The 26,817-nt window shown below is 36.3% G+C and overlaps 1 protein-coding gene across 10 annotated transcripts; it reads right to left on the bottom strand.

Annotated features, from left to right (window-relative positions):
• Window positions 1-216: 216 nt before the first annotated feature.
• On the bottom strand, window positions 217-26,210 carry PWWP3B (PWWP domain containing 3B). 10 transcript variants are annotated; one of them, XM_032399262.1, is made up of 7 exons: window positions 26,106-26,210; window positions 23,396-23,584; window positions 18,999-19,175; window positions 18,177-18,275; window positions 16,614-16,799; window positions 6,567-6,700; window positions 217-4,092 (listed from the first exon to the last, which is right to left on the bottom strand). In XM_032399262.1, exon 7 carries the CDS (start codon window positions 3,870-3,872, stop codon window positions 1,770-1,772), a length of 2,103 nt encoding a protein of 700 aa, XP_032255153.1. In that variant the 5' UTR covers window positions 3,873-4,092; window positions 6,567-6,700; window positions 16,614-16,799; window positions 18,177-18,275; window positions 18,999-19,175; window positions 23,396-23,584; window positions 26,106-26,210; the 3' UTR covers window positions 217-1,769. The 10 variants fall into 10 exon arrangements, with proteins under 10 accessions (XP_032255153.1, XP_032255156.1, XP_032255148.1 ...); XM_032399265.1 differs by having other exon boundaries at window positions 16,614-16,794; XM_032399257.1 differs by lacking the exon at window positions 18,177-18,275.
• Between the last annotated feature and the right edge of the window lie 607 nt (window positions 26,211-26,817).

The raw sequence follows: 26,817 nt of genomic DNA, 5'->3' as shown, positions 1-26,817 counted from the left end.
CTTGAGGAAGCTATGTGGATTGGTATAGGCTGTATGCCCAAGGAGACGTGGTCTTTGTCAGGCAGGGTCCAAATAAGGTTCTGGGGAATCTGAAGCTTATACAATTTAGATGGCTTTCTTTTAAAATAATACAAAATCAATCATGATAATGAATATTTATTTATAATGAGAACATATAACAAGTGTTAAACTTACGACAACTACAGCAGGCAAAAATTTCAAACAGATGATAAATATATATATGTGTGTGTATATATATATATTTTTCCACAGAAACACCACTTATGTAGCTGCACAATCTGAAGGATGACAAAGTGACCATCCAAGGTGAAAGATATAATAGCTTTATTGCAAATCAAAACATCAAACATTTGCAAATTTTACATAAACATGTGGCCATGTATACACATAACAAAACCCCAAGAGTGACACTTGTCTCAATCAGTAAAAATCCAGACAGGTTCATGTTAAGCCTTTAGCATTTATTTTTATGTCAAAGTTTTAAAATAAAGTAGCTCTCCTAAAAGTTATTCTCACTGAAGTCTTGTTTCAAGTTAGAATAAACACTTCATTGGCTTCAAACATTAACTTTTGTTTATTTTAAAACATATTCAGATAATTGTCAACTTTGGCCAAATGGAGGCTTTTTCTGTGACCCATTTCCAAATTCACAAATTCTGGTCCATCTACTCTTCTGGTAGCCTGGAATAACTTACCAGTTGGCATTTATATTATTGGAACCAGCTTGAACTATTTTATGAATAAGCCAGATGATAAAGATTGCTTGGTTTGAAACAAATGACTATGTATTCAGAGATACAAGACTCAGAACAAAGTGCTTGCATTTTCTATAGTTTATATCAAACTAGATGGGCTCTTAAGCAATCAGCCTGGACTCATCCATCTGGAGTAGCCAGACTGTGAATACAATGACTCTAGCTGCCTTCCACATGTGGTCAGAAGGCTATATTAAGGTAAGTCACTGTTAGTAATGAAGACAGCCAAAAGCCCGTTTTAAGAAACCATTCAACTATTGAATAACAGACACTCTCATAAACGGAATTTCAGGGAAACGTAAAATGAACAATCCTGTTCAAGGCTGTCAAAATTATTTTCTGCATGCTGAGATGTTATTCACACACATACAGACTGCATGCAGGTAATCTATTTATTTTTGAATTCCAGACTGTTTTCTAGCAAAAACAATTGCAGTTAAGTACAATATATAGCAAAGCATCTCTCTATCTTTGGTTCCATGTCTCAGAGTTATTTTTTTTCCAAAAATAAATAGGCATGGCAGGAAAAATAATTCAACTATCTTAAGAGAAAGCCTAATATTTTATAAAAATTAAGCAAAAAATATATGTGATGTTCTTTAGACTTTTTTCTAATTATCTCCCTTAATATCTAACACCAGTGCAATTGTAATATTAAAATGATTGTGCACACTGTATTTAACTATACAGCAGAGACACAAAAAAATGTCAAAAAACAGTACTTTCTCTTAAAAATAATTTAGGAATTATGCACTCTAAAAATGTATGGGAAAGTAGAACTGCTGATGTTAATAAAACTGACTTTGAAGGAGCATTAAGAAAAGGAAACAAAGATGTAGTAAATACTCGCAAATCCTAGAGATGGCAAAAAAAAAAGTGAACACAGTACCCAAACTCTCCCATTTCTGGAAAATATATGTTAGAATTGTTCAGCAACTTTTTAAAAGTAATACCTATGAAAGTTTCCGGTTATGGTTTGGACTCTCAAGAGATTTAATGAGCTTCATTTGTTAATGGTTTCCGTCTCTTTTCAAATAAGATTTTTGCATCAAATAATTCTCTTTCCCTATATCCTAGGGATGGTCCCTTTAGATACTTTGCTTCAGCTGCCTTGTAATCTAATCCATCAACAGCAGAAATTGAACAAATGATTGCTTCTGGCAGAAGAACTTCCAGGATAAATTTAATTTTATCATCTCTGATCAGAGTCAGCATTTTTTTATCTATTTGTTTGTAGATTTCTTGTAAATATTTCACCACCTCATCCAACTGATCTTCATCCTCAAAGTATGTTTCAATACAGGGAGTGAACCTATTTGCATTCAAAAATGACTTCAGCCACCTGGACCCTTTCGTGCCCTTTAAAATGGCTAGAAGATGGTTCTCTGTTCCCTTTGCATTCACAATAAAGTCCACTAGGTTCTTGTTGGCTCGGTCCCGAGCAGCCTTCATTCGGTCAGGAAGAATTTTCTGGAAGGACATTTTCTTGGTCTGGGAAGTCACAACCATCTGTTCCGCAGAATTCTCATTATGCAGCTTTGGGAATAAGTTCCTAAAGGTGTCCTGTTTGATTACTTTTCTAAGTGGATAACTAATATCAGCAGCATAATACTCAAGGAAAGAGCCCGCAAAAGAACCACAACCTAGTCTAACTCTGTAGTCACAAATCAGCGAGATGCACCAGTCAATACTTTCACTGTATTCCTCCCTGGCTTTCTCCACGAGTGCTTGTTTCTCTTTACAATCAAATTTCTTTAATCTTCTAAAAGGCACCCTAATGCCTCTCTTTTCAGGATTCATGCTTGCCTCAACAAAAAGCACACTTGCTTTTCTCTCTTTTCGCCTGATGCTTTTCACCACTGCTGGCCAAAATGGATATTTTTGATACTTAAACCAGACTATCATTCCTGTTTCAAATGAACGAGGCTCATAATTAAAAACAAAGCGTGGAAGTTCTTCATCTTCGTCGTTGTCATCTAATATGGAAGTATCAATAGGATTTAGCTGTGCTGACTTATCAGAAGCTTGAAGTTCTTCCCCAAGCTCTTCAAAATCCAGTCTCTGAAGATTTCTTTCATTATTCATAAGAAGGAGTGAATAATCCAGGACACGGTTAGAGGCACTAAGTGAAACCTGACATTCCCAGGAACAACGCCTGGGCGATGCCGCAGCACCTGCTTCTGATTCCACAGGTTGATTCTGGCTGGTACTTGAGCACGGATTTGAGGGGCCCTCTCCAGGATCTTCAATATTCTCTGAGAAGGTAGAGCATTCAGAGGAAACACCCAGGGTCTCTGGGCAAATATCCTGTGCCTCCTCTTTCACAGCTTTGGGCACAGTGAAGGTGTCTGATGGCCAAGTTGGAGTGAACTTTTCATCTTTAACGTATACATCCTCTTCTTTGATTGTGGAATACAGAGGCATAACTCCTGAGATATCAATCTTTTTCTTGCTCTCCTTTTCATCGTCATCTTCTGAAAGTGAAGGAAAAGTTTCATACCAGCTGGAGTTTTCTGATGACTTTGTTTCCATTTCACTTGCAAGAGTATCAGTGGTTGCATGCACCTGTGATTTATCATCACACAGGGAATCACTATTCTCTAAATTAGGTCCTAACAGGGACGTTGCATTTTCACTTTCCTCAAGACACTTTGATAAGTCTCCTTCATCTCCGTCATCTCCTTCATGCTTCCGATACTTTTTACGAGGGGGTGAATCAGAAAGCTTTTGTGGATCATTTTGAGACAGAGTAGTGGTTGCTTCTTCATCTGAACTGCTTGCTTGACTCAAATTTGTTCTTTCATTCAGAATATCCAGTGCCACTTTTAGTGACCTTTCATAGGCTGTTTCCTCTCTAGGTGGAGCACTGACTTCTGACTGTGCTGCTAGTGAGGAGGCAATGGCTTCAATTTGAGATTTACTTAGAATCTTTGTTTCTGTGCTTTCCACTTTAATTTTTTCATCCAGTGAGAGTATTTGAACTTCTAGGGAAAATGTCTTTTTTCTCTTACTGTTTGATGACATCTCAGATCTAGACAAAACTTTTGCTGGCCATAACTGGTCTTTCCAATTGCACAGGACATACTCAGCATCCATTACGATTTAGATATGTGTGCCAAGAGATTACTATCAGAACTTGAGGTGTCTGGCTATTCTTGACACTGCTAAGGCAGTTTCTACCAAAAGCAATACTCTGACAAAGCCTCTTTTGTCTTAGAACTACAAAAGGTATACAGCTTGTGTGGCCTGTTCTTCTCCAGCTGAATTTCCCACGGATGTGTGAACACGTTGTTTGAAGGGGACAATATGGAGGATACTAGAATAGGGAAAAGGAAAAGAAGAAAAGTATCAGCAAATAAAATGGTTTTGCCAAGGTCGAAGTGAGCAGTTGCAAACAGAGAAGAGATAAAAGAAAGAACAATGTTTGGTGAGGAGAAAAATGCAACATAATGTAAGGTGGGGCATGAGAAGTGGAGAAATGGTTTTATAATATCTCAAATTCAAGAACATGCCCTTATTATTGCACATGAGTATTAAGGAGTAAATTTATGTACATACTGACAGAGGTGGAAGAGGCTGCAGTGGTGTGTCAGGGACTCTATGTTATTAGATACCGTGGGACTTTGGTGCCCCTAATGTTTTACCTAGGGCAGTGGAACTCTACACTAAGATAAAATCTCATCTGCAATTTAGAGATCATGTTTTTTTTTCCTTCTTGTTCTTATTATTTTAAATTCTCTGTCTGTGATACTGTTAGGCTATTTGGTTCATGTTGAAAGAATTGCTCTCAGGAAAACTGTGAGGTGGGGACAAGAGGAAAAGGAAATGACAATTACCCTGTGTCTACTCTGAGCCAGACTGTAAACCTTTGAATCCTCACATCGATCATCATGTGGATTTTTCCTTCTTTAAATATGTGATTTTTCAACAGAATTTTAATTACATTCGATACGCTGTCTCATAGTTCACAAATACAAAATATGTTTCATTGCTTTGTTTGCCTACTTCATAAAAATGGTTGTCTGGAGAAATTCAGGAAACCTGGCAAGTGCCATCTTGTGACCAAGACCAGAACTGCAGCCTCCCCAAGAAGTACGGAAGGCCTCAATCAGGATCAGATCCTTCTCAAGGGAGAAAGAAGGGTGGCAACTATATCTAGCCAGCTAGGAGCTGTCCCAGACTTCTGTAATTTTTTGTTCTAGGCTCAAGGGTTTTGTTGTGTGGGATTATAACAGGATTATAATGTCTTCAACTACAATATTTCTGGTTATAAAAACATCCAGAAGCTTATTAAAAATTGAAAAGATACAAAAAGATATATGCAAAATAAAGTACAGCTCTATACAAATACTCACTAGGAATATTTTCTATCTTTCCAGAATTTTTTACATGGATAAATGAATGCATATCACTTAAAACCAACGTCAGATCTCAAAAGAAGAGTTTGAACATCATTCCACACAAAAAAGTATTTTCCACATGATTTTTTATGAATTACTTTAAATGAGGTTTTTCCCACATTTGCAACATTTTATGTCAATATTTTCCTTGGTGATGTAAACCAAGTAAATGAATAAATATATAGTAACAGTGTTTTAAAAAGAGAGCCTGTCTCTCCAACCACACAAATAATCCCATTAATACTGTGGCAGACATGTTCTTCGCAGACTTGTTGCAAGTCCAGTAGTAGCATACATACGTGTCACTAACATACATGTTTAATTTTAAGAGAGATCATATGATAAATGCTATGCTATAATTTGCTTTGCTCACTTCATCTTATTTCTCAGACATTTCAAATCACTAGATGTAGAAGTTCATGTTTCTATTCTCCAGTATTCAATTGTATGATTACACCAAGCTGGATAATCATTTTAAGAAGTGTTTATAGAAACAAACCACTCTATCTCACTGTCAGACCACAGCCCTGCTGACCACAGCCATACCTGTGGTCTGGAAGAATGTGTTGCAAGGAGAACACATGCAGGACTGTAGCCAACACAGCAACCAGGTTACATGGATTTGATCAGGTCTAGGAAAATTTCCACTATCGGCAAAAAACAAGGTATGTTTGCATGTCTGCATGTGTCTATGAATTCTTATGTGTTTGAAACAAAACGGGCATGTTGTTTCAGTTTTATTTTTCTTTCATGATTATAAAAATAATCATGGGGAAATCTACTCTAAAGAGGCTGAAACAGACTGAAAAATAACATTAAAATAGTAACCTGACCACCCAGAAATGCTAATATAGCAGTTTATTTTCTCCCAAATTTTCTTCTAATCACACATATATATACATGCATGGGGTGTGCAAATGGCTTCACTCAACTACATACATGTTCCCCTTTCCATACGCATGTGCAGATGACACATACATAATCTTTCTATATGGCAACTGATTTACAGTATTTTCCCCCAAGCTGTCAAATATTTTTATCTATCATTTTTTGTGTGTAAATAAATGAATGCTTAAAAAGTCAAAGAGTAACAGAATGTCTAACAATATAAACATGGGATGCCAAGTCAATAAATTAGCATGAACAGCCATGCTGCACAGAAGCCTTAATATAGAGGCTGTAATCTGATCACCCCTTCTCTTATTGTGTACTTTTAAAGCATTGGGAGATACAAAATTTCCAAAGGATCAATTCCTTCAAAACATCAGCAATTCTCTCAAAAGCACACACCCTTCCCACCACTCTAAGACCACCCTCCCTATTTTCCTCATCTTTACTCTAGGGCCCTGAGAAGCCCCTAGAAAATAACTAGCTTTCAGACAGCCATTACCTTGAAGCTTCTTGTCAGCTGCAGACTGGTGAAATGCAGCTCCTCCCTCAGGCTGGCCAGGCACAGCTCACTTCCAAGCTTCTCAGAGAATGCTCCGCCCCCTCCCTGTGATGGGGATGACAGAAGGCGCCTCCCTGAATTGGAGAAGGGAGAATTGCCAAATTAAACTGCTGAAGTATGAAAGGGTAGAGATGGTTTATTTTCCCAAGAAAGTTTAAAGTGAAATGGCAACAAGTGTCTGTTTAATTTCCATTCAAGTCTGAGGGAGTGTGATTTTTTTATAAAAAGAGGTTAGCAAACCACTTTATTAAAAAACAAAAATCTAGTTTAAAATATTCCTAACATATTTTTTTCCTTGCCTTCTCTGGCACCTTACCTTTGCAGGTAAATTTTACAACCCAGCTGATAAACCTCCATTAAGATAGCTCATTAAGATCTTGATTGGGAATGCACTAAACCTGCACATTATTTTAGAGAGAATGGCTTCTTTATAATTTTTTTTCTGTTTCTAGGACATAGTAAGTCTTTCCTTTTATTCAGTTCTTCTAAATGCTTTAGGAAAGTTTCAGAGAATTCTTCACAAACATGGATATTTTTGACTAAAGGCAGAAAAATCCCTGGTTTGGCCAGAAAGTACCCATTTCACATACCCTCATCAATAATTGGAAATTCCTCCTTCTTATATTTTGTTGGTATTTTTCAATTCAGGCAATTCAATGTGGTGATAATTAATTTTTAAGAAAAATTTACATGTCTTTATTTGTATGTCTGAAATGTATTTTGTAGATTTTGTTCATTAAAATTCTCCTATCTGAATTTAAATTTGAATTTCTGACTTAACTTAGAAAGCCAATTTTTTATATCATTAGTGATAATTTTGGGAATGAAGATATTTAAGGATGAAGTGTTTTATTTGGCCTCTGTATTATGTAGCATAAAACATATATATTATAAAAATCCACCTTTATATAAGCTTTAATACTGGAACAGTAAGTACCAATAAATTAATGAAGATCATCTCTAGACTGGTATATTATTGAGGGCTCTAATAATTAGAGTATGTAATGTTCTATACTATAAACAACCCCTAAATCTCTGTGGCTTAGCCACAGAAGTTTATTTTCCTGATGTCAAAGTACAATGTAGGTCATCAAGTGGCTAGAACGGGGAGGGATCGCTATTCCTATCAGTCATTAAGAGATTCAAACTTCTTCCATCTATGACTGTACCATCTTCTTTAGCCTTGAAGTCCTCCACTGCGTTTTTTGCACCTGGCTAGCAATCTTATGAAGAGGGAGGCTGGAGAATCCTGTGGCAAGTTTTAGGGGCAGGGCTGGCAAACATGACTGCTGGTCACAGTCAACTAGATAAAACTGCCATAGAGGCCAGGGAAAGCAGTCTCCCTGTGTCCCAGGAGGAAAATGAAACAGCTTGGTGAACCCCGTAGCATTCTCTCTGCCACAGGAAGTTTTCCCTTTCAATCTTTTATAGATTTCCTTTATTCGTTTAATACTTTTTTGTTTTTCTTTTCGTTTGTTTTGTTTTGTTTTTTACAACCATGTATCATAGTTATAATGACTGGGACAGAAACTTCTAGTTGCTCACCCTAAGTCTACTGCTTGCATTCGTCCTCATTAGCAGAACCCCAGTTGCATTCAAGGTGCAATATAAACTCTTAAAATACTACTTTTCCCAGACTCCTTTACCATATAAGCCACTGTCATATGGAATTTCTTGCCAAAGAATGTAAGCAGAAATACTTGTAAAGATTCCAGAGAAGGTACCTCCAAATGGGGTAAGGAGCCAACTAGGGCTTTTTTCACTTTGCCTCTTTCTCTTGCTTCCCCCTTAGAATTTGACCATGATAGAATTCAGATAGTCATTCTGGACCAAGTGACTTAGAAAAAGGATGCAACTCACTAGGGGTGGAAGATCCTGAACCCCTGAGTGGAGCCAGCTCTTTCCAAACACTTTAACTTAGTGACACAATAAACTTTATCTTATCTAAGTCACTGTGTTTTCCAGTCTCTCTTTCTAGTATAGAACAAAATAGTTGATCTTGCAATCATTAACAAAAGTGATATCATTAGTATTACAGAATTAATCTTCTCAAAGCTTTCAAAATATTACTATATAATTTAAAGAGGATTATCAGGCCAATGTAAATATATCTTTATTTAAATAAAGAGATATATTCAATTATATATTTTATAATGAAATATTTCTTATTCTGTCTTCTCATCTCACATGTTTGGAAAAAAAACAAATGCAAATAAAGTAAGGTCATTACATCAAAACCATAATTTCTTTGTCTATTTTCTATATTGCACATAAATCAGGAAATGCTACGCTACCTTGCTATTTTCCAAACAAAATGCAAAGGAAAAAACTAATTCCTTGGACAATATTTTATATTTCACTGTTCTGTAGAAAGAAGGGGAGAAGAATGATAATCAATAATAATAAAGGCTGTTACTACTACTATTATTATAATGAAGATAGAAAATAATTATAGATCTAATAGTATCTAAACCTGTTCCCAGCACTTGACATATTATCTCATTTAATAATCAGATAGTTATTTCATGGAGGAGAGTTCCATAACCAACTCATTCTGCATAACAACAGTAGTATTATTCATAATAATGGCAAAGATTATAGAAGCCAAAACTGTTTCTAACCATGTGCCACGTGCTCTGCCAGGGGCTCTGTATACACCATCTCCCTTGACCCTCGCAAACTCTCGTTAGGTGGGTATTACGAGTATTCCCATTGCATAGATAAGGCTTTAGAGATTAATGAATGTTTACCAGGATATCTAGAGAGCATGTGGTGCACAGAACTTTAATCCAGGTACTCTGACTCCAGAGTCCATGCTCTTAATCACTAAGATACACTGTACCCACCTCATTGCAAATGGAAAAGGCTCTGTAAATGTGCCTGGATGAATAGGTGAGTTAATTAATGAATTTGAAATAGTTATGTATTGGGAGTCACTGGAACTTAAAATTCTGTACCTGGTTCTGCATCTAATTTAACATAAAGTTGTCTTATATAACCTAATATAATTATGGGAATGAGAGACATAATATCACGTTTGCTGAATTCTATTGATTAGAAACAAGTCACAGGTTCTACCCACACTTCTCAAGAGGGGGAAATTACAGAAGGAGGTGGACCGCCTAGGTTGTCTGCCACAATACTGTATGATTCCATTTATATGAAATTTTCAAAAAGAGGAAAGTATAGTGATGGTGACATGATCATCGGCTGCCAGGCATTATAGGTAGGGTGAGGGTGTGACTACACACAAGGATAGCACAGAAAGATGTGGGGTGATGGAACTCTTCTGTATTCTGACTGTGGTAGTGATTATATGAATCTATACATGTGTAAAATCCAAAGAAGTGTATACAAAGAAGTCATGTATTATATATGATACTATAAAATATGGTTTTAATTGATGATAATTTAAAAAATAAAATTTAAGTAGAAACATTTCATAACCATTATATAAAAATCTACTCTTTATAAATATGCTTTAGAAACCATCTGCTTCTTCCTAAAGCATATTTAGTAACAAAGAAAACAAAAATAACCCATACATAACATTATTAGAAAGTACCAGTTCTATTTCCAATTAGGATATGAAAAAACACAAGAGAATATCACCCATAAGTAAACAATGATAAAAATCTAGATAATCTACAAAACTGTAACATTCCTTGAGCCCATCAGAGAACTCTGGTAAACTGACTTACAAAGGGTGACTAGAGGGACACATGCACTCTTTCACTTTTGGCAAAACATGGGACAGAGGTGGCTGTCATGCAAGCAGGTAAAAAGAAATCAGCTGAAATTTTAATGAATTCTTAAATTCTTACTGGGCTAGTGTAGTTTGGAATATCTGGCATCCCAGACACTTATACACTCACTCACTGCCAAGTTCTTTTTCACAGTCCTTAACCAGAAGCACACATACATGACTAGGGACAAAGTAGGAGATCAAAAACAGCCCATGTCAGTGGTTGAGGTATGCAGGGGGCAATAAGCTATTGCTGGCAGACAGACAGCCCCACACACTTATCCAAACCCTTCTATTGTGAGAAGCAAAAGCCTTAAGTCACTAGAAGAGAAGCAACAAACCTTTCCCTGTTGGGTACAGGTAAAAATCCACTGCTTCTGGGGGAGGGGTAAAAGCAAAACCCATGTGCCCAGGGAGGGGGAGACAGGAAACCTTCCCATCCCCAGGACAAAAGCAGAGATCCTTTGCTGCTGGAAGTGGGTGGGGTGGGGTGTGGAGTAGGAGTAAAAAACCTCTGCCCTTGAGGTGGGGTACGAAACCCTTAGGCCCACGGTCCTACATGAATAAAAGCAGTGGTCATATCTCTCACCAAAGACCAACTCCAGGTACAAATCAGAGGTTAGCTACCATGCTGAGAGGAAAGAATGCTGAGAAAGGACAAGTCTCAAGGTCCAGTTGCACAGGGCCTCCATAAGGTTGAGTCTGGACAGGACAACAAAGAGCACTCCCTGCCTCACCAAGAGGCTAGCACCTAATAATAACAGGAGCCTACTGCTGCAAAATAGGCAAGAGTGTGCAGAGAGAACCCCCTTCTAGTGGCACAGATGTGAAGAGACTGCTGAATATAGGGTGGAGAAAAATCATTGAAAAAAATCTTCTGGCACACCAGGCTCCACTCTAAGCAAAATAATGTACCCTATGCAAGCCAGAAGATAATAGTGAAAAAAGAAGGATACAATCTCCAACATATTTTGATACCAGCATTAACCCGATACCAAAACTAGGAAAAAAAAAAAAACATAACAAGTAAACTGCAGATCAATGTCTCTCATAAATAAATACATGGATCCAATGATGTTAGATATAGAAATGATACAGAAAATGATCTAGAAAAAGTCCAATGATATGGAAAAAGGATAATATATCATGACCAAACGGAGTTTATCCTGGGAATGTAAAGAGAGTCATACATTTGCAAATCAATGTAATTCACCATATCCACAGACTGAAGGGGGGAAAAAAAGATCATCTCAATTGATGCAGAAAAAGCATCTGACATAATTCTATAAACACTCATGATAAAAAAGCTCAGAAAACGGAATTAAATGGATCTTTCTCAATCTGATCAAGGGTATCTATTAAAAAGCCTGAAGTTAACATCATACTTAATGGTGACACATGGAATGTTCTTCCCCTAAAATCAGGAACAAGGAAAGGATGTCTGCTCTTACCACTACTATTCAACGTTATATTGGAGATACTAGCCAATACAGTAATGCCTGAAAAGTAAATTAAAGGCATGCATATTGGAAAGGAAGACATAAAACTGTCTTTATTTGCAGACATGATGATCCATGTAGACAATCCCAATGAATTTACCAAAAAAAAAAAGCTATTAGACCTAATAAGGAAGTTTATCAATATCATCAGATGTAAGATCAATATAAAATAATTTATTTCTATATAGTAAAGTTTGGATGTTTTAAAAAATACCACTTATAATAATATCATCAAAAAACAGGAAATACTAAGTTAGGACGAATCTAACAAATATGTACATATATGTATGCTGAAGACTTCAAAAAACTGATGAAAAATATTAAAGAAGACCTAAATAAATGAAGAAATATATCACGTTCATTGACTGAAAGATTAACTATTTTTAGGATGTAACTTCTCTCCAAACATATCTATAGAATCATTGCAATCTCAACCAAAATCCCAGCAGACTTTTTGTAGAAATTGAAAAGATATCTCTACAGTGTATACGGAAAAATAATGGAACTAGAATAGTCAGACCACTTTTGGGAAGGAAATACCAAAGTGGAAGATTCATGTTATCTGATTTTAAGACAACAGCTATCAAGGGGGGCCTGGGTGGTTCAGTTGGTTAAGTGTCTGACTCTTGATTTCAGCTCAGGTTGTGATCTCAGGGTCATGAGATCGAGCCCTGCGTTGGGCTCTGCACTGGGTGTGGAGCCTGCTTAAGATTCTCTCTTTCCCTCTCCCTCTGCTCTTCCTTCTCCTCTAAAAAAAGGACTACAGCAATCAAGTATATTATTAGCTATCAATTATTATTATAGTGTATTATACTATAAAATAGACATACAGATAAATAGAACACAAATAGACCTGCAAATATGGTCAATAGATTTTTAACAATGGTAATTAAATGGAGAAATGATGGTTTTTTTCAACAAATAGTGCTGGAAAAATTGGACATTGTATGTAAAAATATTCATCTTGACCCCTTACTTAAGACCATATATAAAAATTAATTCAAAATGAATTACTGACCTAAATGTAAAAGTGAAAACTATAAAACTTCTAGAAGAAAGCAAAGTAGGAAACCTTTGAGACCTTCATTTAAACAAAGATTTATTAAGACACAAAAAGTATGCACCATAAAAAATTTGATAAATTGCACTTGAAAACTTCTCTTAAAAAATAAAATGAAAATCCACAGGAGGATATATTTACAAAACACATATCTAATAAAGAACTTTTATTCAGAATATACAAAGAAATCTTATAATCCAATAATAAGATTAACAACCTAGTAAAAAATGGGCAACCAATTTAAATAGACCATCATCAAAGAAGATATATGAATATCAAATGAACACATCGAAAGATGCCCAACACTATTAATAATTAGGGATATGCAAGCAAAACCACAGTAAGACATCACTAACACCTTTATAAGAATGGCTAATGTTAAAAAGAGAAAACACACAACAGTATCAACCGCTGGCAATGATGCCGAGCTACTAGAATGCATATATTGCTGTTGAAAATACAAGATCTCACAGCTACTTTAGAAAACACTATGGCAGTTTCTAATATAGTTGGACATATGCTTACCATGTAATCCAGGAATCCCACTCCTAGGTATTTACCCAAGAGAAATAAAAACTTATGCACAGACAAAGATCTGTTCTGGAATGTTTATAACAACTTTAATCATAATTACCAAAAAGTATAAATCTACTCATGAGTAGATACACAAATTGTAGAATAACAAAATAACAAATAAACTACTGATACATACTTCAATATGGGTAAATACCAGAAACATCATGCTAAGTGAAAGAAGCCAGATGTAAAAAACTATATATTATATGACTCCATGTATAAGATATTTTGGAAAATAAAAACCTATAGGGACAGAAATTAGATCAGTGGTCACCAGGAATCAGGGTAAAGAGTGAGTACTGACTACAATGGGGCAAGAGAGAACATTTTGGAATTACAATAATATTCTATAGTCTGACTCTATTTGTCATTACATGACTACAGATCTTTGTCAAAACTCATCAAACTATACGCCTGAAAGAGTGAATTTAACTCTATGTAAATTACACCTCAATAAACCTGAGCCTTAAAAAGGCATCCAAAATCAGAATATAAGCTATATAAGAAGTTCATATTTTACTGTGAGAGTAATGGGAATATATATAGGAGTTTGATTTGTACTTTGGGTCATGAATACCAAAAAAGGTTGTGGGTTACACAAGGTATGTGTAAAAATATCTTCTGGAGCATACAAAGAATATGTTAGAAATTCAATTTTTTTAAAATATCTTTAATTTTTGCTAACTTTATTTCTGAACTTACTTTAAAATGTTGGGGGGTCACCTAAGACACATGACTTTTAATGCAGTTATGTATCTCTTTCTATAAATTTATATACTCACTCTTTCATTAGAAGTTAGTTAATACAGGACAAATGTCAAGAATCCAGATGACATCAGCACCTTACGGTTTGTGAAACTTATCCTCATTGGTAGAGCCTTTAACTACACTGAAGTTCTCACATACCACTCAACTATGAGAATGGAAAGAAAGGAATGAGTAGAAGCCAAAGTGTCATAATCTGGAGACAGAGATCCAGTTAAGAATTATGTCCCCAGTGAGAAAGCAAAAGCCAAATAACATACGAGAGACAGTGTGGTTATAGAACAAACAAATATCAATATCTTTAGTGTATAAGTTTCATATAAAAGAGTGGAAATGGTTCAGTTAGAACACTCGTAAAAACTATGAGGGGGACATGAGCACTGGTAAAACAAGGAATTATAGATACTTAATGGATATACAAAATATTGAATGACCCCTAAAGCATAGGTACAAACAAATAACTGAAAAACGGCTATAAACAAAGTAAAAATCTTATTATTAATGTTCTCTGGCTGAATGTCAGCCCACCTGAAGAGGAAGAACATCAGAAGAAAGCTTACTAGGTAAAAGAAAACGCTAGCCAGAGAGTGAATTATTGCCAGAGCCAAAGGGACTCCATAATCTCTGGCCAAATCTATGTGAACATGATAGAGAGGGGAAAAAAGAAAAAAATACCAAACAGTGACCTAGAGGTCACAAGAAGATAAACCTGCCATGTCTGGAGATTTTGTATTCTCCAGGTAATGCTAAGACCTACATAGTGCCAATGGCTGAAGCTGCTAGGAAATTAAGATTCAGGATGATGGAATGGGAAATATATTAAAAGAAATAAAATAAAGTTGATGAGGACCTCACAATTTCATCATTAGAGCACATAGCAAACAAAGCTTGACTACAATCTAAGTACTGAAGTAGAGAAACTAAGCTATAGTGTTCTTGGGATTAACAAGAAAAGAGAAGGACCAGTTAAAATAATTTGTAAAACTTCAGTAACAGTCTAACTGTGCAGCAAGGAGTAGATAAGAACATAAGCAAGGCAAAATAAAAGAAGTTCAAAATGAATCACCGAAGATCTGAATGTGTGTGTGATTGATTGGTACATCTGGATATAGAGTAGAAATCAATCAGTGAACTCTGAATCATTTAGAAAAATCCTTAGGTCATTGGGCTGTGTCTGACTGCCCAGGTAACCACAAAAACTGCGATTTTAGAGGCCTCTATTGCCTTAGGGCTACAAAATAGTTTTCTCATTCAGTGTTTATACATATCCTCCTGAAAACTTGTGGGGAAGCTTGAGTAAGTGATTTGAATGGGAGATAAGAAATATTCACTTAAGTGAGGGAGTAAGAAAATAGTCACTTAAAGAGAAGGCAAAGAGAAAAGAGAATAAGCAAAGGGATTTCTTCTGTCAAAGGAGAAGGAAGGTGGACAATGAAAAGAGAGAAGACATACAAAAAGATGAATATATGCCTGGCACCAAAGAAACATTGCAGTTGGGGAAAAATATTTGAAAATTCAGAAAAAGAGAAGTAGTTCTATAATGCCCCACTATGTAATCCTTATTATAGCTATTACATATAAGAAATGAATGAGGGTGCATATGGTAGGAGATGGGGGGGGTGTTGGGGAATGTGTCAGGGACACCATTTCTATTATTGGATATTTTGATACTTTGGGGCCTCTTGAGGTTTATTCTAGGGTAATCTTAACTTTACAAAAAAGATTTATTTATTTAGTTTATATTTAGAGAGAGAGCACACGACTGGGGGGACGGGCAGAGGGAGAGGGAGAGAAGCAGACGCCCCGCTGAGCAGAGTGCCTGATGCAGGGCTCAATCTCACGACCCTGAGGTCACGACCCTGAGATCACAATCCTGAGATCATGACCTGAGCTGAAATCAAGAGTCGGACGCTTAACCAACTGAGCCACCCAGGCGCCCTTAGGGTAATCTTAACTTTTTAAAGCTGCCAGTGCTGTCCTATCTACACAAGGCAGGCAGACACAGATACTGGGGTTTGTGCCTCCTGGACTCAGACAACAGCACAATGACCTCATTAAGAAGATGAGCTTAAGAGTTAGATATTTGGAATGGCTGCCATAGCTACCTACCGATTAGGGTAGTTTTCAAGATTTCTTGAGAGTCAGGCAGTTGGCAGAGACCTGCAAGTCTTCCATAAGTAGATTTCCATTTGTATAATTCCTTCCTAGAAGTTTAAGACAATTCTTTCCTAACACTAGATTTAAAATTTTAAATGTTATGGCTACTGAGCCAGAAAAAAATAAAATTGTACTGTACATTCTCAACTTAACCATGTTTTAATGTGAAATGGGAAGAGCCTTACCCAATGTCACGTGGATTGTGGAGGATCTGGTCCTGTGATCTCGTTGTCTTGATTCCCACTCCAGCTGCTTGTCCTGCAGAGCCTTCTCCCTGCTCAGCACTTCTGAGGTCGCACTGCCTTTCTGGGGCTCAACTGGTATCACATGCAGATTCCCCAGGTCGCGTGTATCTTTGATATTAACCTAGGCTGTCCCAAAGGAAACAGGGAATCAAACCAATTCAATGGAAAAGGTGTAAAGAAACTTCCCTACCAAAACTTTAGCAGGCATGTCACTCTGAAATACAGGAATAAGACAAAATCTCATCTGTGATAGAGATGCCATGCTTATATTCCTTTTTTGTTCTTATTTGAAATGCTCTCTGTGATACACTTGTTATTTGGTTCATGCCGATATCATCTTTATTAGCAAAAGGTGAGGTGAGGACAGAAGAGTAGGGAAATAACAATTGCCTTGTGTTTTCCATAGGCCGAATGCTATGTAGTTACTTTTAAAAAAATGCTTTCTGTTTGAGTTCTCACATCAGTCCTCAGGTGGGGCTCTTTTTCGAGACACGTAGTTTTCTTCAGTGAAACTATAATCACACTCTATATGTCGTCTCATAGTCTGGTAATACAAAATACGTTTCATGGCTTTGTTTGCACACTTCATAAAAATAGTTGCCTGGAGAAAATCTGGAAAATCTGGCAAGCGCCATCTTGTGACCAGTGCCAGAACTGCACTTTATTACTACCAGATACTTCTTATGGAAGGGTGGGAACTACATGCTGCCAAGCCAGCAGTTTTCTCAGGCTTCTAGAATATACCATGCTCAAATTTAGAGTTTTGTTATGCATTATGCAAAACATGGGATGCTAATGTCTTTACTTCCAATGGTCTGATAAAAAATTGCATACCTACTGAAAATTGAAAAGACATGATTTATAAAAAGAAAGTATAATTCTAGAAAAATAATTAATATTATTGTTTCCTGAATATTTGTCCATAATTCTTATTTACAAATACACATGAATGCATATAACTTCAGACCAGCTTTTCACCATGCTCAAGCGCATGGTTTGAAAGTTTTCCCATATCAGTAAGTATTTTCATTGACTATGAATCACTTCAAATGTAATTTCCCCCCTAATTTGTAACATTTTATTCCAAACTTTTTTCTGCTACCATTAAAAAATGACTAAATATATATTAATGATTATTTTTACATAGAGATAGTAAAGACTGTCTTATGTCTCCAACCACACAATCCCATCAGCAGGCAGCCTTATATTTTTTGTGATTTTGTTAGACGTATAGTATTAAGGCAGTCTTTTATCTTTAAATGATATAATATAGTGCTTGCCATTCAGCAATTTCCATTTTTCACCTACTACTACTTCTCAGACATTTTTTCAAATCACTACATGTTCATACTTCCCATCTGTCAGCTATATAACATTCAATTGTATGGATGCACCATGCCACATGATATTTTTAAAACTGCTAATAGAAATAAACCAAATCCTCTGTCTCACTAATAAACTTAAAAGATATAGAAAAATAGTTCTTGCTGACCACAGCCATACCTGTGGTCTGAAAGAATGAGTTGCAAGGAGGACACATGCAGGGCGGTAGCCAACACAGCAACCAGGCTACGCGCTTGATCAGGTCCAGGAAAATTTCCACTATCGACAAAAGACAAGGGGGGTATGTTTGCATGTCTGTCGTGTCTGTGAACGTTTATGTGTCTGAAACCAAACAGGTACACTGTTGCAGCTTCGTTGTGCTCTTCTCATTATAAAAATAATCACGGAATAAAACAATTCTAAAAATGCTGAAACCAAATAAAAATGTATTTTGAAATCCCAGTAATCTGAACACTTCAGAGATGCTGACTGCTAGCATGGGAGTCTAGTTCTCTTTAAGGAAAATGCATATATTTTTCACAAATGTTATCACTCAACAGCATATCTGAATCTCTTCCACATTCATTCGTGTACATTTATACTTGTGTTTGTACATGTCAATCACTTTTTATGCTTACATTTTTCTATCAGTTACTTTTTGTGTACAATAATAAATGTTCACATCAAAATATAATACAATCTGTAACAAAAATAGAAACATGGAATGCCATGTAAAAATTAACATGAACAGCATGCCTCACTGAAGTCTTAATTTAGAAGCTGTAATCTGATCGCCCATTCCCACATTGTGGACTTCATAAAATATCGAGAGAAACTAAATTTTCATGGGATTGATTCTGTAACAATAACAACAATTCTCCCCAAACCGTATTCCATTCCCACCTCTCCCAGGCAACAACGTCTTTTTTTTTTTTTTTTCCACTGTAACACCAAAACCCGAAGAAATTCCCAGAAAATAACTAGCTTTCAGACAGCCATTACCTTGAAGCTTCTTGTCAGCTGCAGCCTCGTGAAATGCAGCCCCTCCCCCAAGACTGGCCAGGCACAGCTCACTTCCAAGCTTCTCAGAGAATGCTCCGCCCCCTCCCTGTGATGGGGAAAGTAGGGGGCCTGTCCCTCAATTAGAGGGAGGAGAATCGCCAAGTTAACTGAAATTCACTTAAAGGGGAAAAACGTTCATTTTTAAAAGACTTGAAAGTGAAATGGCAACATGTGTCTCTTTAATTTCCATTCAAACCACAGGGGTAAGGTGATTTCCTGAAAAGACCTAGCAAATCCATTTATCATAAAACAAAGACCCAGTTAAAAATAGCTCTTGCATATTTTTCTTGCCTTTTCTGGCACCTTACTTCTACAAGATTTTAAGACACAGCTGGTCATTGTCCATTAAAAAGACCTGTTAGGTCCTTGTTTCTGATCGCAGTGAATGAATACATTAATTTGTGAAGAATTATATCTCTACAGTTTTATTCCTCTGGCCCTGGGACATGGTGTGTCTCTTTACTCAGGTTGTCTCATTTATCCTTCAGAATGTTTTCTAGTTTTTTCAAGTACAGTCATTCCTTAAACATAAAACATCAATCAAAATCCTTAAAGAAAAGAGATCTGTATCTGAATATACTGAAATACAAAAATATGGTAAAAACACAGCAAACCAAAGTTGAAAACAGAAGAACACACTTCATAAAACCGTTTTCAATTAAAAAAATCTCTAATCTAAAGTAGAGCTTCCAAATTAATAAGAAATTAACAGCAAAGTGGAAAAAATTGAGCAAAGGCTATAAATAGGTAATTCACAATATTCTGAGGGAATAGTTTTTCCCTGCTCCTATTTACTTCCTGTGAGCAAGCTCAAGTAATTCAACTACAGGTATCTCTCTCCTTTTTGTGCAGTTGCAAGCCTCTAGGCTGTTCGGTAGATTTGTTTAAATGTGGTGTTATAAGGCCCACTTGATTCTCACAATCATCAATGCCCTGCCACTTATCTTGACTGCAATTTATCTTAAGCTGACATTTTGGCTGCCATCTGCAACTCTATTTGTTTTATATCAATTTGTTCAGTGGAGAAAGGAAAGTGCTATTCAGTGGGGCTTTTCAAAACCCAAACATTCAAAATAAAAATTAAAAGTGAACGATACATGAAGGATACTCACCTTCCCTAATAATCAGGGATGCAAACGTAAACAGCAATGAGATTTTTCTACCTAGTTTCACTTACAAAGAAATGAAGAAATGATACAATGGACAGTTGACCAGAAAATGAGGAAATGGGCACTCTGGCTCATGTGCAAGGTCATGAAGCTGGGAAGAGGGCAAAAGGGAATTAAAGCCAAAGTCTATCTGACTCCCAAACAAAAGAATGTGTTCTTTCTCCACCAGTATTCACTGCCTCCTGGGCTTGGAATACTGACTCTTTGGTTGAACCAAGGATGGTGTCATTTACCTTCAGATTGTGAGGAAATTGGTGAATGTAACCCCAGAGTGAGCACTGCTTAATTTCATGTCCCTTCTGATGAACACACTGGTGAACTACAACCACCTTCAGTAACTACCATACTTATCTATGAACTCTCCATCTTTGACGTACATTCACACTTCCACACAAATGAAAAAATATTTTTCTGCACTATGTCTTCACACTGATCATATCTGCATGATAGCATTCACTTGGCCATGGAGTAGTTATGACATATCTCTTTTGTGTCGCAGGGCCTGGCAGTACCTTCTCCTGAAGATACAGCTATCCCTGGGCAGTGGCTGAAAAATCAGTCGTTTGTTAGGTAGAGAAATGCCCCAGTTCATTCCATCCTCATTTACATTTGGCAACTCTTTGTTCTTGTGCTTTCGTTGTTTGCAACTTCCAATTCAATATGAGAAAATCGTTTCTCTACCCTCTCTTACTGAGCTTTTGTGTTCACAAAACGTTCCAGAAAGTAAGATTTAAACTTAGATTTTTAACTTAGAGGTCTTGTTTCCCAGGAAGTGCTAAAACGTACACGGTGCCAATGGATCATTCAGAGGGTTAGTTCTCTTAAGATAATGTTATGCTAGGTTTAAAAACAACAACAACAAAATAAAACGTAAGTCATCCTGGTGAGACCCTCACAACCCCATCCTTTATCACAGTGAACAAGTAAACACAACTGCTGCCTCCTGCCCCCTCTGACTATTCAGGTTGGAGAAACAGAACTGCAGTATGTACCTTAAATTCTTATAATAAACACAAAATAGATATTTTATTCCCTATTTATTTAAAAATTGCTGAAAAAATTGAAGCCCATTTATCCATTGAGTCAGTCAGTCAGTCAACATTTATTGAGCTTCTACTAAATGCCAAGTAATATTCTTGGTTTTGGTAGCACAGTTGTGAAAATGGCAGGTAAGGTCTCTGTTTTTACAGTGAAGGCTGACAAAACCTACAAATTAAAACAAGGTGAACTGAAGTGCTTCCATGATAGTAAAAAAGAATATATATAATTCATATATGTATTTCCTATGAATATAAGAATTTTCTATGTTTCAAATGGGGTGAATATAAAAATTTTCTGTTTCAAAATCCAGTTTCGTGTATTTGACTTCTGCATTAAATCTGGATATATCATATATATTGAGGTGAATATAAAAATTTTCTATGTTTCAAAAAAAAAAAAAAAAGAACTGCAGTATGACACAGCTCTTCTTGTAATTAGCAAACAAGAGAAAGAAAGCTGTCTGCACTGGGGACTCTAAAGGAAGAAGAAGCCATCATTCTTCCATTCTTCCAGAGACACATAATGCAGGGTCAGACTGGGTCAAAATTATTCTGTTAGCCAATCTGAATAAAGGACATCAAGGGGTCTTTGGGGAGGAGATATGGATTTCTATTGGCAGACTCCAATGTCTAGCTTTTAAGAATTTGTCAGGGAGGCATTATGACAGAGTCACGTTTTTGAAGGGGTCGAATAGGCAGGCAGGCAGGCAGACAGGTGTGGGTTTGAGTTCTTTATTAATTCAGTGGAGAGAAACATATCAAATCCTTGACAACTATGCTAAGTTGTCATCTCCCCACAGTAGATAGCATAGTTAAGAGAGACGCATGAGTCACATGTAACCTAGGTTGTCTAAATATTAAATCGTATTTAATGGTACATAAAAAAGAGTTTATTACCTGTCTAAGTGTGTAGTAAGAGAAAGATGAGACAGGAAGTACAGGAAAGGGGGCAAAAGAAGTCCTAATTTAACCACAGAGAAACTGAATTTGCACATGCTCAATCAGTGCAGCCAGATAGACAAGAAATCAATCAACAGATACACAATATGCTAGGGAAATCCTTATGTCACTCATCTGGTTGTAGCTGCCTGGTTTTCTAGAAAAGCAGTGTTTTTTTAAGAACCCTGAACTCTTCTTATTAGGGCTAGTGAGTGGTTCTCACCTGCTTGTAGACTCTTATCCTTCTGAAACTTCACAAGAGCCTGAATAAAATATGTTCAATGGGTGACAACTGAATTAGATTAAAACATGGCAGAAAAGAAAAGGGATCAGAGACAAAGTTTACTTTGCTAAGAAGAAAGAATGTGGACAATGAGAATGAAGATAAGATAAAAATCAGAAGAATGAATAGTGAGTATCAGCTGAGGTTAGAGACACGGAACATGTTTTGGGGGAGAGGAACAAAAACAGAGAAGAAAGATTATGATAACAAACCCAATATCCTGTCTTTATTATTTCTATTGTACTGTAAGAAGGGAATGTGTGCCGGAGAGGCTTTGGCAGTGTCCGGGACATTATTTGTGTTCCTGGATAATTTGGGCCTTTTGGACCCCACTAGGTTATCATGAGGGAATGTGTGGCTTTGTGTTTTCTTTACTGCTAGTGCTGCCCCATCTGTCCAAAGCAACCAAAGATCTCATGGACCCAGACAGTAGGGTTCAGCACCAACCTCATTAAGAGTAAGACTTCAGGAGTGAGAGATTCCTGATGGCGGCTGGGGAAGAATTAAATGTGTTAAACCACTATAATATCCTATTCAAGAGAGTATACAGATGTCTATGTAAGGAGGGTCAGAAGACCTTAAGCAGGTTTTAAATTATCTTTGTAACTCTGTTATCTAGTATGTGGTGATGACAACCTAGCTGTCAAGCAATGGAGAGTCAGGCCATTGGCTGAAACCTCAGGTAGATACCCGAATAGACTCTTGCACAGTTTTCTTCACAGTGCTTTAACACATGAGATTTTTTTCCTCCCAAATGAGAAACTATGACTCTTAATTACAGGATGGGGAACAAAATAGATTGTACTGCTAATTCTCAACCTAACATAATTTTAGTATGAATGTGGCTTTTAAGGTTCTCAACGCATTTTCAACGTGAAATATTCCATGAAATGGGAAGAACTTTACCCAGTATCACGTGGATTATGGAAGGTCTGGTCCTGTGATCTCGTTGTCTTGATTCTCACTCCAGCTGCTTGTCCTGAAGAGCCTTCTTCCTGCTCAGCACTTCCGAGGTTGCACTGCCTTTCTGGGGCTCAACTGGTATCACATGCAGATTCCCCAGGTCATGTATATCTTTGATATTAACCTAAGAGACTAACCCAAAGGAGACCGTGAATCGAACCAATTCAATGGAAAAGGTATAAAGAAACTTCCCTACCAAAACTTCAGCAGGCGCATCATTCTGAAACACAAGGAGGTGAAATTTCATCTGTGATGTAGATGCCACATTTATCACCCTTTTGGTTTTTATTTGAAATGTTCTCTGTGATATAGTTGTTACTTGCTTCATACTGAAATTAGCTCTCTCATGAAAAGTATGATCTGGGTACAGGAAAGAAGGGAAATAACAGTTGCCTTGTGTCTTCCATATCTAAACCCCTGTAGTTACCTTTCAAAAAATGTGTTCTGTTTGAATTTCATATCAGTCCTAGTGTGGGTGCTTTTTCTGTTATACACGTGAAAAATTTCAACAGAACTGCAATCACACTCCACATACTGTCTCGTAATCTGCTAATAAAAAATATGTTTCATTCCTTTGTTTGTCCACCTCATAAAAATGGTTGCCTGGAGAAAATTTAGGACACCTGGCAAGCTCCATCTTGTGGCTAGAAACAGAACTGCAGATACCCTGGTCCTTAGTGGGGAAGGGTGGGAACTACAGTTCTCCAGACAGTAGCCTTCTTGGGCTTCTATGCTTTTTCATTCTCAACTTAAGAATTGTGTTGGACAAAAATGGAATAATAATTCCTCATTTTAATGTCTTTATTATAATATCTCTCATGCATATTGTATATCTTACTTCATCTTTTAATTTTTCAAAGAAAGCAAGTCTCCACAATAATGGTCAAAATATAAGGGTTTGCTCTCCATATTTCTAGATTTTTCCTACAGATTTTATAAATGTGCATGGTTTTTAAACAAGAATACGCTTTATCACCTCTCCACATCAATAAATATTTTCTTACATCATCTTTTTGTGAATTACTTTTACAAGAGTTGTCTGTATTTCTAAAATTTGATCTCATTTTCTCATAATGAAAATGGTTCAAGCTTACTCTTTTCAAAGTAAGATTTTTTTAAATGGAGAAATATGATATACAGAACACTGAAGTGTTCTGTCTCTCCAACTACATCTATATCCCCAATTAATAAAGTAGCATGCATATTTCCAGATTTTTCTGGCATATATTTTATTAATATAATACAGGTCATTCTGCAATTTGCTTATTTTTGGAATATACCATGGACACCTTTTCTTATTATTTAGTTCATTGCATTAACTTATTCTTTTTACAGCTGCATAGTATTCAGCATTATGGATGTACTATCTTATGTGGCTATTCTATAATATGTTTAAAACATTTTTTGAATTATTTCTCAAGAATACATCAATATACAAATACATACCTTCTGCTTGAACCAAAGTCTGGACAATAGTCTAAATATCTGAATTGCAAGAAAAGCCCAAGCAACCAGATAAACAGCCTTCTCAGATCCACCTCCAGGTAAAGACAATGGAGTGTGTGTGGTGTCTATTTAAATATCTGTAACAAAATGGATTGCTCCCTCTCAGCTCCATTATGTGTTTCCAAAAAACCCTAAAGATACATAAAATCTAAAGAAGAAAATACACGCCATCATTACTCCAACCACCAAATTGTTTACATTTGAGTCTAATCCCTTTGATTGTTAACCTCATCATAGATATACTAGAATGTACTATCTGAGATTACATTTATTCACCTATATATTTGAAGATTTTTCCATGTTTATATATAGTTACACATTTTGGAGAAGGTAGTTTTCTCCCCCATGTTTTAAAATTCTCTTCTTTATGCTGACAAGGTACTACATGCTAAGTGAAATGTGGAAGAAAGAAGTGGAAAATTTCCTCTCTTTTTTCCCCTAGATATCTTTTACTACTAGACATACTGTTTGTTGTGTTTTATTATATTAACATATGTCCATTATTCCTTAGCTTATGATTTTTCAGATATTTTTCTGATTATAGTAAAAATAGGAATACATATTCTTCTGATAGATAGGTAGAGATGTAGACAAAGATAGCCCTCTGAACATCCATAAAAAAGCAATTCTTCTAAGGCATTGAGTATCCCCCTGACAAATAACCAAACTCCTAATTTTCAGAAGTATTTAAATCCGCACAGTTATACATTACTTCAGATTATTACCATATAAACTCCTTCACAACAGTAAGATTTGTTAGAAACACAATAAAACCAAACTAATATGAAAGCCAACACCCCCAACTAACTTCATTTTTCATTTGGGATTATCACAATCTTTTTTTTTTTTTTTCAAAATAAGAAAGATTAATTTCTCAACTTTTGTTTCATCATTTATCCCTTGTTACCACTGCTTTTTGTCTGAAACCTAAAATGCCCTATTCAGAAGTTAGCTTTGGCCACCTCATGAAATATTTTTTCCGCAGGTGTAATCTGATCACCACCTCCCCCACTTTCAAAATGTGGACTTTTAAAATATCTGAAGGAATACAAAATCCAGACATCAATTCCCTTATAGAAACAACGACCCCCCACGAAACGACACTCCTTTCCCTTTACTCCAAAGCAACAGTCCCTTCTTTTCTCACCTTTACTTGAAAGTTTCCAGAAATCACCGAAAATAACTAGCTGTTACGACAGCCATTACCTCCAAGCTTCTTCTCTTCGGCGGAAGCCTCCAAGTCTGTATGTAATGCGGCTCCTCCCTCAGGACTGCCGAGCCACAGCTCACATCCAAGCTTCTAGAGAATGCTCCGCCCCCTCCCTGTGATGGAGAAAGCAGGAGGTCCTTCCCTCATTTAGAGGGAGGAGAATCACAAGTCAAACAGAAATACAGTTGAAAGAAAGAACTGGTTTTTTAAAAGAATTTTAAAGCGTGATGGCAACATATGTCTGTTCAATTTCCATTCAAACACCTAAGGTGGGTGATTTCCTGAAAAGAAAAAAGAAAAAAAGAAAAGAAATAGAAGTCGCAAATTTCTTTTTCATATAATAAAGATGCAGTAAAATTTTCCTTACATGTTTTTTTCAGGCCTTCTCCTATACTTTGTCTCTGGTAAATTTGAAACCCGCTAGTCAAGCTCCGCTACAAAAGAATGCTAAGGGTCTTGATTGGGATTGTTATGAATGAATACTTTATTTTAGGTGGAATTAATTATTTACAATTTTGAATCTGAACCTGGGACATAATATATCTATCTCTCCTTTCACTTAGGTCTAATACTTCCTTCCTTAAGTCATTTCTAAACAAAAATCCTGAAACAAAATCTGGCTATACCGAAATTGAAATATATATATATA

This window comes from Phoca vitulina, unplaced genomic scaffold (assembly GCF_004348235.1).
Source record: "Phoca vitulina isolate PV1807 unplaced genomic scaffold, GSC_HSeal_1.0 scaffold151, whole genome shotgun sequence".
Taxonomy (NCBI): Eukaryota; Metazoa; Chordata; class Mammalia; order Carnivora; family Phocidae; genus Phoca; species Phoca vitulina.
Note: the sequence above shows the minus strand (reverse complement) of the source record. Positions and strands in the feature narration are given on the sequence as shown.